The sequence below is a fragment of the Anarhichas minor genome, unplaced genomic scaffold, assembly GCF_050575085.1.
Source record: "Anarhichas minor isolate MPS153535 unplaced genomic scaffold, ASM5057508v1 ptg000034l, whole genome shotgun sequence".
In the NCBI taxonomy this organism is placed as follows: Eukaryota; Metazoa; Chordata; class Actinopteri; order Perciformes; family Anarhichadidae; genus Anarhichas; species Anarhichas minor.
This window is the reverse complement of record NW_027466480.1, coordinates 1,455,160-1,473,266: the sequence shown is the minus strand read 5'-3', so window position 1 is coordinate 1,473,266 and position 18,107 is coordinate 1,455,160. Positions and strand designations below refer to the sequence as shown.

Here is an 18,107-nt window from a genome sequence, read left to right as displayed (position 1 = left end):
TGTACTCCAGTTGTGTGTGTACACAGTTTTTAATACAAGACTTATTTTGGGTAAATTCACAGTTTTCACCTCACAATACAAAGCTTTATCATGTGTATCAGCTTTATTTTAATACGCGACACCAGAGGTTACCAGGAGGTGTATATTTATAGTTTATAAATTTACATTTATATTCAGATCACCACAACACTAGACACATGCATCATATGTGACTTGTCCTATATTCCCTAGAGGTCTAAGAAAATATTGATACACTTGAGGAACGCGATATGTTTGGAGATACTGAGATTCTATTCTCAAAATAGATTGTATCAATTTACATTTAAAGATTTGTGTCTTCATTTTGTGTTGTTTAAACCCCCGACCGCTAGATTGCAGTGTTGTAATTTATCTTCAGTGATTTTGACTGTTCCACGCAAAAAAACGTAAACTGAAACGGGAAGTAGCGTGACGGCAAACCGCTAACGTTAGCATTAGCAAACCTAGCTGACCAGTAACGTTACCACCCATGGCTGAATCCCATAGAGATAGACTGGCTACAGTGTTTGTGTGAGAGCTAATGTTCGTCAAGAGCCATGCCTTTTACAAAATGTACCATTGCAAAAATCGAATACTCTGGGAGCACAACAGATCTGAGAGCACACTTAGCAAGACACCAGCTAATGGAACAGGAAGAGCTAACGTTTAACGACCAATCTCAACTTGTGCAACCAAAATAACTCCGCCAATACTTAATTTCATTTGCAAATATATGCGCCTTCTCAGGGTCTTAGAGAATTAAGGCTTCCGTAATACGGTGAATACAATGGAGCCTGATGTAAAAAAAAAAAGTTTACTTTACAATGAGCTTTTGAGACAGGTGATAAGAAAACCACAGAAAGTGTACAAAGTATCATTGGAGTAAGTTAAGAAATTAAGAAATAGAAAAAACTGTTTTATTTTTTATTACCATAGTTTTAAACATTTTTGTTATTTAAGAAAGGACACAAAATTAACTCTGTTAGTGGACTACTTGATTACTATAAACAAATTATATTTACAGCATTTGTATAGAAATTATATTGTCCCAAGCTTTGCGATCCATGTAAGCGATTGATCGCTGTATTTGAAGTTTACACAGTACATTACTGTAATTTGAAAAGCGTTTTGAAACAGCTGTTTTGTATTTTGAACCAATCGTTAATATTAAGTAAATAGCGAAGCTGTCCCTTTCATTACTTTATATTCATAATAATAAATGGTGTCAATTAGATGGTAATCTTGCATTAGAAATTCAGACAAAGAACACAAATTGGCTAATAATCATCTGCCCATAGTGATCAATTTGACCCGGAAAAACGTGATCACTGTATTTCATTTTTTATTTAAATTATATTTTGTTGTGTTAACTTGTTAGTGAAGCAGTTTGTGTACTGACATTTCCCATCATTCCTCTTGCAGGGAAACTCTGACTTTGCTGGCACCATCGCACAAACGTGTGACCCGGTCAGCCCTGCCTGTTGGCCGCAGCCCTGCTCCAACGGTCTGTCTGCGGTAACCATAGAGACTTGTAGCACGACAACAGAGGAACGGGGACGTCCTTCGTCGCTGGAGGAAACATCACAGGGGGAGGACTCTGCTGTTGTCACTCACACATCCTGTACCAGTGGAACTCATTGTCAGAGGCAGGAAGCTGGGGGAGAACAGAAGGGCACACCAGCTGCCAACTCTCCTGCTGGCTGCAGCAGGAAAAACAGAAAGAGGACTACAAAAATCGCAAGACATGCAACAGAATCTCCAGGAAATAACAGAAGCACCCCAGAGGCCAGTAGACGGAGCGCACGGAGACCTGCGAAGGCTACAGGAAGTAGTACAGAGACAGATGGGACTATTTCACCCGTGGGACCTGCGGTGGCATCTGTGATTGGCGAAGACGAGGGAGCCACAAAAACTCACAACAGAGCAGGGGAGACTCCATTACCCATAAAGCCAGTGTCTGCACCAGGTGGTGAAAGGAAGTGCGCTGGCAGGAAGGCTGCGGCCTTGCCCGCCACCACCATCGTAGAAAAACAGGAAGAAGAGAAGTGGGAAGTTGACCTGCTGATATGTGAGCGAGTTTCAGAGACAGAAGCAGTGACACAGATAGAGCAGGGAGACACTGAGAGTCTCCCAGCAGAAGAAGTTCCAGTGAATGTTGCTCTGGAATCTGCTGCAGAGAGGACAGGTAAGTCCAACAGTGTGTCAACGAGTGGGTTATTTTGAGATTCACTCAATGAATGTTGTTATTTTAAATGGCAGAGCAGAGAGGCTCTTTTACCTAAATAGTACAAATCAACTAGTGATTTGGGAAGCAGATTGACTGGGCAGACAGAAGTACAGGAACACTGAGTTGGTGTTTTTTTGACTGTCACTGTTGATTGTAGCATATCGGAGTAACTGTTCTAACATGTGAATCTGTACTAAATTAGAAATACTTTTTATAACTATAAAGCTAATAATTTTATTGTCTTCTTCAGACACAATCAAAATATTTTGTCAGTTGTGAAAAATCATTGACAATAATCTCTATAAACAGATTCTACATTCATATGAATCTGTAGTCAACCAGACCGTTTGCAGTCCGAGTAGTGTTGACTAATCACGTTCAAGCTCATGCTTTGGTTGAAACAGTCCGTACAGAGAAAGAAAGAGGCGGATCGAAATCCAAGCTTGGAACCCACCGGCTATCTTCTGAAGATGATTTAGCTTATTATTGGTTTAAAATTTGCTTTCAAACCGGCTACTTGTGAAACAGTCTGGTCATACACATTGTCCAACTCCAGCTTTTGCATCTCAAGTTGCTAATCGGACTGTAAACAATGAGCAGCTCACGGAAAAGGAAGTCCCGGATAGCCGCTGGCTACACTGGATCACAAGAAATATAGCCCCTCCCCCTCGAGGCTCATCAACGTCAGACCGATGTCCGATGGATTCCGAGATTGCTTCTACGATAGCTTGAAGAAATGTCAACAAATATTAGCATGGGCTTAAGAGTAACATATGCAAAAAAAAAAATGGAACAGGTGTGTTATTGACCCAAAGACAGCTCCCCTAGTGAAGCCAAAACATCAAAGCAACATGTTGCTGTAATAAAGGCCATAAACTCCGCCCCTTCTATTTTAGATGATGGGACATGTGCCAAACAAAAAAAAAAAGATGTTTTTTGTCATGATATATAGCTCTTTTGAAACTGATGCAGTGTTCATTTTTGTTATAAATTTGGTTTTAATTAGTCATTTGCTCTATTAAAAAAAAGGGAGGGGGGTGATATCATGATTGACAGCTGCTCTGAGGGAAGTATTCGATGCAGAGACGGAGGCTCGGGAATTGTCCATAGAGTTGGACCTTTGATAAGAGACACAGCTTTCAATAACTGTGATTCTCTGTTTCAAATGTAAAGATCTGTGTTCTCGTTTTAGATATCATCATAGTTTATGGTTTACAATTGTGTTCACACAGTTAATCTGTACAATAAGGGTTTACAACCTGTCCGATCGGCTGACTGCTTGTGACCCATTTTGCTTCGATAGAAAGGATGACCCAAACTTTACAAATACGAGACCAGATGTACCCTTTAAAGAAAATAACAGGTTTTTTATGCAGTCCTTAATCTAATCCTGTCTCCTTTCAGCGACCATGGGTCAAGAACAATCCCAGGATCACCAGGAAAGCCAGTCAGACCCGGAGGAGCCAGGCCAATCTGACACCATGGACAGTGGTACTCAATCTGGCAGGACCAGCCCCAAGTCACCGGACACGGGAAGGAAACCCCGGAGAGTGCTATGGCGGGACAGAGGCTGGATTGGAAACAGAATGGGATCACCCCCACATGGAGCAGAAACTGTAGCAAAAGCAGTCTGGTATCAGGACGAAAAGCTGGACCAGGGTGCCGATGAAGACTTGAACAGGTTGGATGCAAAGTCACAGTCAGTTTGGTTTGACACGGCAGATCAGATAAAATGCCAACAGCTGGAGCAGGTAATGAAAGAGCAGAAAGAATGTTATTTGAACTCAGCACAGGCTTCTGGTCTTAGTTCTCCACAGCTGTTAGAACAGCCTCTTAGTTCTCATCAACTGTCTTCAGCTCTTAGTCAGCCACATGCTGCTGGAACGCAGCCAGCGCTGTCACATGGGCCGGGTGCACAAAGACGGGAAGTACACGGATCACAGCAAGAGGAGGAAGTAGGGCCAGATTGGAAGGAGGGAGGAGTGGAGGGAGACGGAGCGGAGGTCAGTAACAGAGAGACGACTCACAGCAGAAAGAGTTCTGAAACGGCAGACATCGAAGACGGAGCGGAGGGAGAGAGGCAAGGGAGCGGAGACAAAGGAGCAAAGGGCAAAAAAAAGAGGAGGAAAAAGAGGGGGAGGAGAGGAGGTGCAGAGGCCAAGCTTAGCTCCAGCTCCAGCATCGAATCTCAGAGTCAGATAGAGATAAAGACGCAGAGAGAACAAGTGTCAGACCTGAGCACTCAGTCAGAAGCCAAGGATACGACAGGAGGAGCGGACATAGGGTCTCCAACCAACGACGCCATGCATCTGCCCAGCCAGCCAGAGGGCCAGACCGGGGACGCTCATGGACCCGACATCACAAACTCGGATCGTAGTGAATCAACTCCAGAGTTCAGTCTGACAGAGTGTGGGGGAACAGATCTCACTGGAGTTACGGCCTCACAAACTCTAGAAGCAAAGGAATTATCAGAGGATGACAGTAAGAACCCGGATTCTATTGTCACTGCTTCAGACCTTCAAATGGACATCAGAGAGGCAGATATGGAGGGAATTACATGGAGGGAAAAGGAAATACCTGATCCGACAGAGCTGAAATTAAAGGGGCTTGCCGGTCCGGTCCTACAAATAGTGGATAATGTGGTGTCAAAGGAATTGTCAGTAAATAAGGATTCAATGGTTGCTGGTAATCCTGTACCATCCGTGGACCGGGCTGACTTGGTGGAATCTAACTGCCCAAAGGAACTTCCTGTCCAACTTTCAGATCCTACAGAATTCACAGAGGACTCGTATCTTGCGGAATTTCCTGTACAAAACACACAACACGAACAATCCGCAGAGTCAAACAAACTAGGGCAACCTGTGGAACCCACGGGAAGATCCCAAGGACTTATGGAATCGGCGCGTCCTGCAGAAGCCAGGGGTCTGTCATTTGAAGGCATAGCGGATGCTTTACCACTTCAAATGTGGGAAGGAAGCGCTGACACAACTGCGGGGGGATATTTAGAGCATTGTTTGGCCCCTTGGTTGCCGAGAGATCGGCAGCACGGTGAGGAAGAGAGGAGTGAGTCTTGTGTGGATGAAGAGGAAGCGGCCGAGGAAAGGAGTAGGACTGTGGAAAATGATAGTGGGATGGTGTGTGGCGAGGAGTTGTCTTCTATAGACCCAGAGCAGGACCACAATAAAGGCGTGGTTGCAACAGCGGTAGCAGTCGTTACAGTAGCAATAGCATCAGCCATGGCTAGCATAGAGCTGAGCCAACAGTTAGTAGACAATCAGTCAGAGAGCCAAGAGCCATTAAACCAGACCCCAGACGATTTACTCAACACTTTTCAGTCCGCACAACTGATGGACAAAGAAAGCTGTCAACTGCTACCAGCTGAGACAGAAAACCACCCAATAGAGCAGTCACGCATCGAACCTACTGATCTGTTTGCCTCTAAAGAACAAGCTACTGTTAAAATATCAGAGGAGTCTGATTCTGCAGTGTGGCAGTGTAACGCTGAGACAGAAAAGCTATCAGCAGCACAGCAAACTAGCAACCAGCAGGCTAACCTTGACCCGTCACCTATTGCAGAAACTCCTAGTTTACCACAACTCTACGAAGAGGCAATCCAAACAGAAACTACACGAAACGAAGTCTTTACATGTCCACTACCTAAAGAAGAAGACAGCCTGCCGCACGTCAATGCAAAACCTTTGCCAGAAGCAGATGAAACAATTTCAACCGCTGTAGACAGCCAGGGTCACGTTCAGGTAGAAATCCAGCAGCAACTCCCCAGTCCTGTTGCAGACCCAGGGCAACATCCAGAGACTTCTGGCACATTCTGCACCGGTTCTGAGGAGAAACCTGGACAAGGGGTGCATAGAGGCCCCCAACATCAGTCTATCTGTAAGGAAGAAAGTGGGATGCAACACAGACTCTATGGAGATGATAGTCCCCCTTTGGAATCCATAACTACTGATGGTGAGGTAGGAAGGCAGGATAGTCCACACAGCTTTAAAGCGTTCGAAGACATGTCGGACTCTGACCGAGAGTGTGAGAGAGATCCACAGCCGGAGGGTTGGATAGAAACACCATTTGAAGGGGAGATTCCAACCTTGCCGCTAACTTGCGGCTCAACACTTTCCATCGCCCCCTGTGACTCGACGGCCCCCCTGAATGCGGAGACGGGCCAATACCAGTCAGTAGCGGAGATGAAGCTCGTCCCTGCCGTCCCACTTGATGCTGGCAGTTGCACCCTCCAGAGCAAAGGTCAAGAGCCTGACGCTACATATAATGAGGATGGTGTGTTTGAAGGGCTGGAGAAAGACTCTGTGGATACACTGGACTGGTGGAAGGAGAGACAAAAGAATAAGATGAAAAGTGAAGCGGAAGCAAGGAAAGAGCTGGTCACAGTGGACGTCACATCCCAGACAGGTAAATAACTCTCCTTATAGTGTGTCTTTCTGTTTGTGTCTAAACTCATCACAGTGCAACCGTGTCCGTTAGTACAGCCATTACATCTTTAATTTCCTGCCCTGTCAGGATAAGATATGTGGGAAGCATAATCACATACGTGTTTGTGCATGAAAATAATCAGCACTTTGCTTGTTATTAAGGTCCCGCTGGGCAGCTTCATTAAAACCACTAAGTAATTAAAAACCATTAGCATCTTACAACAGTGGTGTATAAAACATTCAGTGCTTTTATTTTGAAATAATTAGAACATTTAAAAAGTGAATTATATTTATTGTACGCCAGTGGTAATAATGGCAGTCTGCTGGTTGGTCGCGTCTGCACTATAGCCGCTTAAGCTAAGACATACTGAGAAGTTTTACTCAGCTGCTTGTCTTTCACTCAACAGTAACCAAGCTAGCTGCTAACCGTCTGTCTGAAAATGATGTGATCAGCTTCATCGTGTATCTAGGGAAAGACTCACTTGCTCTTTTTGAACAAATGGACGACACCATCCATTCTTTCTTTTCTAATATTAAAACCATCTTTTGCTTTAGCGGAAATCACACACATATCCTGGCATTCCTAATTTACGTTAGCATCTCAAGGTCCATGTAGGGAGATTTTACTTGTAGCATCACAGCTTCGTGGGATTTAATTAGTGTCTAAAATGTAGTGACCCTTTTATTTCACCCTCCATTTTGAACAGTGGTGGATAGTTTTAGAATAGAAGGAAGCCAAGAGACACAGCAGAATAATTTCAGTAACGGGGCAGAGACTGTGTGTGTGTGTGGGTGGGTGCATGCGTGCACTGTTTGTATGGGGCACGGTATCCAGGCAACCTGATGATGTCATCAGTGAACAGTGAAACTAGAGGTGGGCTGAGAAATGGTTGTGCTGTATGTATGTGTGTCTGAATGTGTCACTGTGTGAACGGGTTGTTGCATACGAGTGTGTGCATAATATGCGCGTGCATAAAGTGTGTGTGCGCGTGTCGCTTGATATGACTCAGGCCAACTTCTCTGTTTTATGTGAAATGAATAGGCAGTTTCTTTAAGCCACTGTGTTCATGTTTTATGTTTGTGTATATTCTCGTACTTGCTACATAGTGAGGACCAAAAGTTTTTAACCAGCATAGAGAGGACATTTTTTAGTTAGTGAGGACATTATGTCCGGTCCTCACTTTGTCAAAGGCAAGGGTTGAGTTCAAGGGTTCAGAATTGGTTTTAAGTTTCAGTTTAGAATTAGGTTTAGGTTGGGGTAAGGTTGGAGTTAGGCATTTATTTGTCATGGTTAGGGTTAGTGGCAAGGGAATGCATAGAGGGTCCTCACAAAGATAGAAGTACAGGGATGTGTGTGTATGTAAGTGCGGGTCAGTTATTGCAGGACTGTGATGCAGAGCCACATCATCATCTTGTAATAGTTGTAACTCAGTGACTGACCCGCTGTGTGAGTTGGAAGCAGTCCACATTAGTCTGTCACATCCTCCTGTTTAGGTGCTGCAGTGGCTTGAGTCTGTGTTCATAGCCACTAATGATGGTAATTCTAACATCTGTCATTTTTACTGAGCTTGTCGTCCGATCCCTACCAGAGGCACACTATAGTATCCAGAATTGAGCTCATATTCTAAATAGTAGGGGTGGGAATCACCAGAGATCCCGCGATACGATATTATCACGATACTGCGATATTCTGAGTATTGCGATAACATAGGCCTATATTGCGATTTATTACTTTTTTCAACTTCATATTATGTCCCCAAAGGAAAACTGTGTCAACATGTTTTATCTAATAAGATAAAGTTTTCAGTCTGTTCATCTCACTTCAATCATTTTTTTTGCAGCAAAATAGGATTGTCAAGCAGACAGACTGACCAACAATGTCATAAATGTTGCATGAACCTGACAAACTGAACTGTTTCTATTACTACATAGTCCAACTTAACTAAATGCAAACATGTGGACTCAGTATATGAACTATAACTTATATAAGTAGGATATAAGAGTTACAGTGGGTACGGAAAGTATTCAGACCTCTTTAAATTTTTCACTCTGTTTCATTGCAGCCATTTGCTAAAATCAAAAAAGTTAATTTTATTTCTCATTAATGTACACTCAGCACCCCATCTTGACAGAAAAAAACAGAAATGTAGAAATTTTTGCAAATTTATTAAAAAAGAAAAACTGAAATATCACATGGTCATAAGTATTCAGACCCTTTGCTCAGTATTGAGTAGAAGCACCCTTTTGAGCTAGTACAGCCATGAGTCTTCTTGGGAATGATGCAACAAGTTTTTCACACCTGGATTTGGGGATCCTCTGCCATTCTTCCTTGCAGATCCTCTCCAGTTCCGTCAGGTTGGATGGTGAACGTTGGTAGACAGCCATTTTCAGGTCTCTCCAGAGATGCTCAATTGGGTTTAGGTCAGGGCTCTGGCTGGGCCAGTCAAGAATGGTCACAGAGTTGTTCCGAAGCCACTCCTTTGTTATTTTAGCTGTGTGCTTAGGGTCATTGTCTTGTTGGAAGGTGAACCTTCGGCCCAGTCTGAGGTCCAGAGCACTCTGGAAGAGGTTTTCTTCCAGGATATCTCTGTACTTGGCCGCATTCATCTTTCCTTCAATTGCAACCAGTCGTCCTGTCCCTGCAGCTGAAAAACACCCCCATAGCATGATGCTGCCACCACCATGTTTCACTGTTGGGATTGTATTGGGCAGGTGATGAGCAGTGCCTGGTTTTCTCTACACATACCGCTTAGAATTAACGCCAAAAAGTTCAATCTTGGTCTCATCAGACCAGAGAATCTTATTTCTCATAGTCTGGGAGTCCTTCATGTGTTTTTTGGCAAACTCTAAGTGGGCTTTCATATGTCTTGCACTGAGGAGAGGCTTCCGTCGGGCCACTCTGCCATAAAGCCCCGACTGGTGGAGGGCTGCAGTGATAGTTGACTTTGTGGAACTTTCTCCCATCTCCCTACTGCATCTCTGGAGCTCAGCCACAGTGATCTTTGGGTTCTTCTTTACCTCTCTCACCAAGGCTCTTCTTCCACGATTGCTCAGTTTGGCTGGACGGCCAGGTCTAGGAAGAGTTCTGGTCGTCCCAAACTTCTTCCATTTAAGGATTATGGAGGCCACTGTGCTCTTAGGAACCTTGAGTGCTGCAGAAATTCTTTTGTAACCTTGGCCAGATCTGTGCCTTGCCACAATTCTGTCTCTGAGCTCCTTGGGCAGTTCCTTCGACCTCATGATTCTCATTTGCTCTGACATGCACTGTGAGCTGTAAGGTCTTATATAGACAGGTGTGTGCCTTTCCTAATCAAGTCCAATCAGTTTATCAGTCCAATCTCTATATACACAATACAGTTGAGTTGTATCCGTTCGACACATCCGCGGGTCAGCTCATACAGGAGCTCAGACGAGGCTCTCAGGCAGCTAGCATCTATTGCATTAATTAAAAAAAAAAAAAAAAGATTGAACCAGATGACTTTTTCAACTTTTTAAAATCTTTCTGGGAGTTCCTCATCTCTATATACACAATACAGTTGAGTTGTATCCGTTCGACACAGCTGGACTCCAATGAAGGAGTAGAACCATCTCAAGGAGGATCAGAAGAAATGGACAGCATGTTAGTTAAATATGAGTGTCACAGCAAAGGGTCTGAATACTTATGACCATGTGATATTTCAGTTTTTCTTTTTTAATAAATTTGCAAAACTTTCTACATTTCTGTTTTTTTTCTGTCAAGATGGGGTGCTGAGTTAATGAGAAATAAAATGAACTTTTTTGATTTTAGCAAATGGCTGCAATGAAACAGAGTGAAAAATTTAAAGGGGTCTGAATACTTTCCGTACCCACTGTATATAACTTAGTATAACTTGCGATGCGTGGACGTCAAGGGCAGAGAGACAGTTATGCGCTGCACTCTCCCCATGAGCCTGGCTACTGTTGGCAGATTTAACCCCGTTGTGAGGCCAGATTGAGCTTGTGAGCGAAACACTTTACATGCAGGTATCCCGCTAACTGAACGGCAATGACCACGTTAGAAGCGTTGTTACAACCACCAGGTTTTTGTCGGCAATCCCCCATTCTTGTGCTGCATTTAGCAGGAGGTCTGTAATGTTTGCCCCGGTGTGACTTACGTGTACTGCTCTAGTTTGGAGAACGAGAGACAGCAGTTGCCAGTCCCCTGAGATAATGTGCTGTTATAGTCACATAGGAATCCACTGCGCTTGACGTCCACGCATCGCAAGTTAATGCAACTCTTTCTGCTGTACTCAAAGGCCTCAACTTTAAGCTTCACTTCTCTGTAGGGCTTGGGCACGGATGTGTCGGTGAATAAACGCCACGACGGAGTCATATCCATGTCCTTCTTCCCTTCCTTGTTAAAAAATCCAAAATAAGTCCAGACGTTTTAGACGCGGACGGCGCATTTCTGATTTCTTTCTCCGATGTCTCTATCTTTGTTTTGACCAACTTCCTACCAATTACGCTGACCCGGGACCTTTGCTGACCTCACCAGAAAACAACTCAGCACCATCTAGTGGATTGAAAAAGCAATTGATTCAATTATTTTAAATTTTTTTTTTTTTTATAGTTTTATATAATAAAAGATCGATACTTGGCGTCCGTGTATCGATACAATATCACCACGCAAAATATAGCGATACTATGCTGTATCGATTTGTTCCCCCAAATAGTAGGAAAGGATGCTGTGCAGATAGAACATCCGTTTTTAAAAGAGGCACCTCGGCAATGCCGAATACTTCTTCTTGCTGAGATCTGGTAAACATCACTAAAAAGAAGTCTGACAGGTCAACAAATCGAGTAATCAGCCGACCAGACAGATTAGATCTGTATAAGGTCCCTATAAGGCTAATAAACGTGGACAGAAAAATGTAGAGCCATCATACCAAACTCTTCTGCTATGCTTATCTCTATGCTCTCAGGGAATATTTTGTGGGTGCAGGTGAAGATGATAAAAGAGATGCCAACAGCCACCATCACATCATAGAAGAGAGTCCTGTAAAAATGATCTGCCTCATAGATAAGCCAAAGAATCAACAAAATGAAGTAATACCCAAAAGCCCAAAATAGGTTGCCGTTAACAAAAATGAGCTAAAACAGGCATCCAGAGAGGCAGCTCTGGATGTATCTAATGTTCCAGCATTTTCCAGTTTGCATGGCTTCCTGGGTCAGAGAGAAGCTTACCATTTCCCCCCTTAATTATTCCAACCAGAAACATTACTGACTCACCATGACTGGAGGAAACTCCCTAACAGGATCTTCATCATCATTACCTGACTCACCTACGTTTTCCGCATTATTTATTTATTGATAATACACTGCTGGATGGCAGTTTTAAAGCAGCTCTGAGCGTTTGCCTAGTGTCACCTGCCATTTTATAGGTAAGTAATCCCTCTCATTTACCTCTTCTACCCTATTTATTTAATATAAATACACAAGGAGTAGAACAGACATCCCCAATCAAATCAATGTAGCAGGACCATCAAAGCGGCGGCCATTTTTATGTGTATCGTTGCCATTGCGACCGTTGCAGCGGGCTAACTTCTGTATAAACTAAACCTACTTCATAGCACAAAGAAAAAAAAATGCAATACCCATTGACAAAGAGGCAAAATCAAAATAGCTAACAAATGGGTTTTTTTCCGGCAAACTTTACGTTAATGAAATCAACACCGACTCGATGATGAACTCGTGTTTTCTGTCCGCAGCAGCAGCAGAAGAAGAAGAGCGGCAACAGAGGAGGCGGGACTCGGATGGCACACACAATCTGCAGGTGAGTTTACACTGACTGTTAAAGAATGAATACAATGAAAATGTTCAAACATCTGTTTGACCGGAGACAGTTACAGACACTCATGAGCAGCATGAAACACTGTCTAATCATCTAATGGCGGTGGGCTGGTTTGTCCATACGAACACCTTTAATGTGACCAATAATGTCTTGACGCGTTTCCACAGCAGTCTGGGATAATATCACGTTACATGTCAGTGGCTGAGTTGTTGTTCACACCTGGCATCAACATGCATCTTGGGTTAACCCGCTGGAGGCAGCAGTAGTAACAACTTTTTGGTACATTTTTATGAACCTAAAAATATATGGTTATTGTCTACCGGTGGGGATGAGAGCAGCAGGAGGGAGGGAGGGCGGGCGGGCAGGCAGGTGTCGGCTCTTTACTGAGCACCAGGAATAAGCACGTACTTCCGCTACCGCAGAGAACATCAGTTTAGTAGGCGGTGCTTCAATGTGGGCAAGAACGGAACAGAAGAATGTGGCCATACAGTGGGCTGGACCACTTCTTAATGTGGTCCAATGTCCTTTCACTGAAATGCAGAGGGTACATCCCAAGTCTCTTATTTGTAATTTCCTCGCTCCTCACTTAAACCGGAAGTTGTTCTGCTCTGCCATATTTACTGCTGTCCCAAAGCTCTTATTTCTGCTCTGAGGGTGGAGGATGGAGGAGGGATCTCTGAGGAGCCATGAGCGAGGACGCACGAGAACAGCCTTCCAGGAAGTGTTTTAGCGGCCGACACGCCCTCATTGTTCATCAATTATTTGATTGGATGCTGCAGCTGATCCGACTGATCTGATTTTTCTAAATATCACTTTCATACCAGAGTGAAGACAGATCAGATTAAACTCAAGTTTTATATTTGATTAATTTTCTGATTCACCATCTGGTTAAAATATATGTTCATTGTAGGTCTGAACAATGGACCACAAACAACTTTCTTCATTTATTAGAAAGATTTGTCTTTTCTTGATCTGTTATGTTCCTTAATAACTTTTATCATGGATACAATTAAAGTCAGAGAGAGCTGGAGAGACGAAACACTTTTTACATCATTTATCATCATTTCATTCAGTCACTTGAGGCTGATCATTCCTGATTGTCGGGTTTGATGAGTTATATTATCTTATTTTCCCCTGAAACATGGAGCCTAATAATATTAATTCCAGTGTTCAAGATAAACCACAATCATATTCTGGGTTATGGCGGTGGGAACTCGTGTTCCCATGACATCTCATCTGGTGAACTGACAGCACACAGCTCAAGGTCATTCATGTTTGCTTCACTCGGTCGTTCAAACCAAAAGGCGATAGAAGTAGTTCTGTAAAAAATGAGAGGGAAGCCTTGCCTACTTTCTCACCTACACACACCTGACCAATCACTTATTGTTGCATTGTCTATTTTGATGCGTTTGCAAAAAATTGTCGAATAGTTTATAGTTTAAAAAATAAATAAAATAAAAAGAGCTTCTTGGCACCATGAAGATCGTTCACACAGCAGACAAGGCAGGTAACATGCCAAACAAACCAAAACAAGCTGTGGGAACCGGCCCGAAGATAAGAGTCCGCGTCCACTGATAAGTCTCCAGATAAAGAGCACGAGCTGAATGCCAGACTCACAGGTCCCATGATTCAGCCTGCAAACTCCTTCCTCCAAATGATATGAAGACGAGTTAGCTGCACTTACAACCTCACTGCTCTCCAGGTCTTTCGAGGTTAGATCAGACCAGGCCATGTTCACCTCTAAGACCATATAACTCGTTTTTTCCAATGTTTCCTAATGACGCAGTAGTTGGTCTCATGGAGCAGCAGGTCACAGCAGGAGATATGGGAACCTGAAGGCCTGGGTTTTAATGTGTGGGGGTGGGTGTGTGTGTGGGGACAGCATTACCTCAGTCATGTCTTGTTTTGGTTGAGCTGCATAGTGTGAGGTCAGAGGCAGAAAGGAGGGAGGAAGGAATAGGGAGGGATGAATACACAGGAAAGTGCAGTAGGAAATGACAGAAGCAAAGTATGAGACTACTTTATCCTCAAATTCTTAAAAAACACGTTCATTAAATGTCACAGAGCCAAGTTCTACATTAAGTTAAAGGACAAGTGATGACATTTTCACAGTGTGAAATAAATGAAGTTATTGCACCATAACACACTGCTAACGTTACTGCAGTGTAGACAAGATGGTGTCAAATAATCAAATTATTTTGTATTTTTAAGGTGTAATTATTCTGTATCTAATAGTGGGACTTAGTGTGTGTGTGTGTGTGTGTGTGTGTGTGTGTGTGTGTGTGTGTGTGTGTGTGTGTGTGTGTGTGTGTGTGTGTGTGTGTGTGTGTGTGTGTGTGTGTGTGTGTGTGTGTGTGTGTGTGTGTGTGTGTGTGTGTCGGTCCTTTGCTGCTCCCTTGTGGTCAGAGCAGGTATAACCACTTCCACATGTCTCTCTCGCTCTCTTGCTCTGCGGGTCACAGCAGTATTTGTGTGCCGCTGATTGGTTACAGATGGAGCTGAACGTTTCCACTTGTTGGTTGTAATTTGGTCGCTTGACTGCTTGCAGCACCCAAAGCATGATGGGAACTATAGTTACCAAAGCGCTGAAGGGCAGCAGCGGAGTCCAATGCTTCGTCTTCCTCTCCTTTGTTCTTTCTTTCTCTCAGTTCCAGCAGATAAAAAGTTGCCTCTCGCTCTTAAAAATGCGGAGGCACTTAGCGAGATAGGGCTCCAATTGTTCCCGTACTGTGTGTGTGAGAGGGGAGCAGTGGAGAGGCAGCAAATGGATGAGAGGGAGTTTGTTTCATGAAGGGAAGGAAAGAAGAGAGAGAGGGGAATGGAAAAAAAAGGCAGAGAGAGTGGGATGGAAGGAGGGGCCACCGTTTTGAACAGATGTGGGCAGAGAGGGCTTATTTTCACGAACCAAACTGCAGCGAAAAGGAACACGGCAATACGTAGACTTCACTGGATTACACACCTCGAACTGGGGACACACGGGACTTTTTATTTTTGTTTTAACGTCACAATTAACACTTGACCTTTTCATCTGGGTTCAGTTCGGAATATGCGGCGCCGGAGTTAAAGGTTGATTCGACCACATTTCTCTCATCTTCTGTGGCTTTAATTGGTCGTACAACCAACTGTTGTTGCTCAGTTGATTTGTGCCGTTTGTTTTTTCTCTCATGGTGTGAAGAAATTCAGCAGCCTGCAGCTCTGGAAACCAGTTGGATCTTTTTTTGCTTTTTTGTCCCTGGGAACTCCACCTTCAGCCGCTATTTGTTTTTTTCCTGACTGAGTTGCGTTCAAGAGAGAAAGGAGAGACAGCAGAGAGAGGGATGTGGGAAATAGTTCGGGATTTATCCTGTGAAATGTTCACGTGTTAACACGTCGATCCTCGGCTGCAGGCGGCATGTACGAGAGACACAAGCGGAGGTACAGCTTCTGTGCCAAGGGAGAGAGGACAGTGGATGTGGTGCTGATTAAGGTAGGTGTGTGTGTGTGAGTACATAAACAGGTATACTTGTCTGCGTATTTGAAAGTATCTTTTTTATTTTTTCCTTTCTGGGTTTTTGGATTGGATTTTTATTTATTTTTTTCCCCACTTTCTTTTTTTTAATTTTTAACGACAAAACGGTGCAAATCAGGAAATACACATATGGTCAAATTAAACAACAAAGATTTTTCTTGGAATGTTGTCCCAGCATGAACACATACATCCTTGACAAAGACAAAAAAAGGTTAAAGAAACTTCTGTGGGACATTTTGGGCCTTAGTGTTGTCAAAAACCTTCCGCCAAACAAACACAAAAAAGGCTTCTCGCTCCTAATAAGATTTTTTTATTCTCTGTTTTTTTTCGGGATAAACATTTTCTGACTTATGGAATTTACACTTTCCATCACGCTTTGGTGTGATGCAAACAGGAAGTGCAGCGTTGCCACGGAGACGGTGTGGTGCTACCGTGGCTCCTTGCTTCCCTCACTCATCGTGTCTCACCCTCTCAGATCCTCTCGGATTTCTCCCAGGGAGAAAAAAGTGAGGGAGAGACGTGAGAATGGAGATGTATTTCCAGACCAGACTTTAGGGTACAATAAAAAACAGCCACAAATGTTCCATTTAATGTCTATTCATACAGTAGTGGAGGCTGCAGGTACAGTGAGTCTGCACTTTTGAGACTTTTATTCCTCTTTCTACAGGTAGTCTGTCTAGCCATGTCCACAGCACTGTAAAAGATGTGATAACCAAAAAGATTGATGCTGTTAAGATTTAATTGAGATGATTCTGAGATGAAGTGTTTATTTATCTCAAAGGGGGAAACAGATTGCTTATGTAATGTTTCTGAACACGGAAGCTAGGATACTGACATATTGTGTTGTAGCGTCAGCAGAAATATTCAATGTTCGATGGTCCTTAGTAGGAAGTCATATTTATTATGCTATAGCTGAAGGAATTTCAGAGAAAAGTCATCTGGACAGAGATGACAGCAACGACTGTATATAAGAAGTGGACGTAGTCATGGGAACGTGACCCATTGGTTTAGACTGTCGTTTTGAAGCCTTGAGTTTTGCGATTATGCCGTCGCCATCTTGGATTACAGCCATCGCCATGTTTTTTTCGCTGCCAATGAACTAAAGTTACCATATTTGGAATGCGGAGGAGTGATGTGGAGACGCCCGTATACGTCTCTGGTAGAGGTATCGACCTGTCAATCACAGTAAGTCCGCCCCTAAAGCATAGTCCGCTTTGTGGTCTGTTTGACTCTAAATGGACCATAATTTATGAAATGATCATGATGTACTGAAGAAGACTTGAAACTAGAGGTTGAGACCATAAACTCATGTTTACAATGTTTACTGAAGTAATAAATCAAGTGAGAAGTAGTCATTTTCTCATAGACTTCTATAGAATCAGAGGAGTCGCCCCCTGATGGTCAGTAGAGAGAATGCAAGTTTTAAGACACTTCCGCATCGGCTTCACTCTGCAGAACCGGAGGTTGCCGCCTGGGTGATACACAGAGATATATACAGTAGGCCACACCAACTGCAGCAGCACAGAGTTGATGAGTGGTGTTCTCATCCCACATCGCTCACATCCTCTCTTCATCTGGATCATTTCACCAGGCTGTTTATTCCTGCTCTCTTTAACACCAAGGCCCACATGTCATTTGAGGTCTCTCATGTCTGGCTCTACGTTTGAGGGTTTCGGACAGCTTCTCATTGTACGTGTCACACTGAGGCACACCTATATACATCATGAGTGTGAAGGGGGAAAATCTCATGACTTGTAATTTTGGCTTTTATTTCTCTCAGATTTACTTGGCACATTTACTGTACGTTGAGTTATTGCTAACTCACTGTAATCATTCACCCTGTCCATACTTGCCATGAAGCGATCTCATCCTAACAAGACTACACTTGAAGAGACGGAACACTGTAAGCACAAAATCCAGTCCTCATTCTGTGCAGAAAATACGTCCTTAAATTCATCTGAAGTTCATATGAGGCAGTTTGAGTTGGATACACAAAGAAGTCAAGTTGTTGTCTTTTTAACAGCAAATTTTTCGTTTCCATGTCTAGTGTGTCCTGGCTGAGCGGCAGCAGAGGGAACCATCCGGGTCATCCTACGTGTGCTTCTT

The 18,107-nt window shown here is 43.4% G+C and overlaps 1 protein-coding gene across 1 annotated transcript in view; it reads left to right on the top strand.

Annotated features, from left to right (window-relative positions):
* Positions 1-18,107, top strand: part of LOC142965573 (uncharacterized) — a gene marked incomplete at its 5' end in the record, with an annotated part of 75,479 nt that overhangs the window by 15,644 nt on the left and 41,728 nt on the right. Inside the window, 3 exons of the mRNA XM_076106564.1 lie at positions 1,441-2,203; positions 3,650-6,664; positions 12,411-12,475. Coding sequence (XP_075962679.1) covers positions 1,441-2,203; positions 3,650-6,664; positions 12,411-12,475 — 3,843 coding nt within the window. The remainder of the gene's footprint in view (positions 1-1,440; positions 2,204-3,649; positions 6,665-12,410; positions 12,476-18,107) is intronic.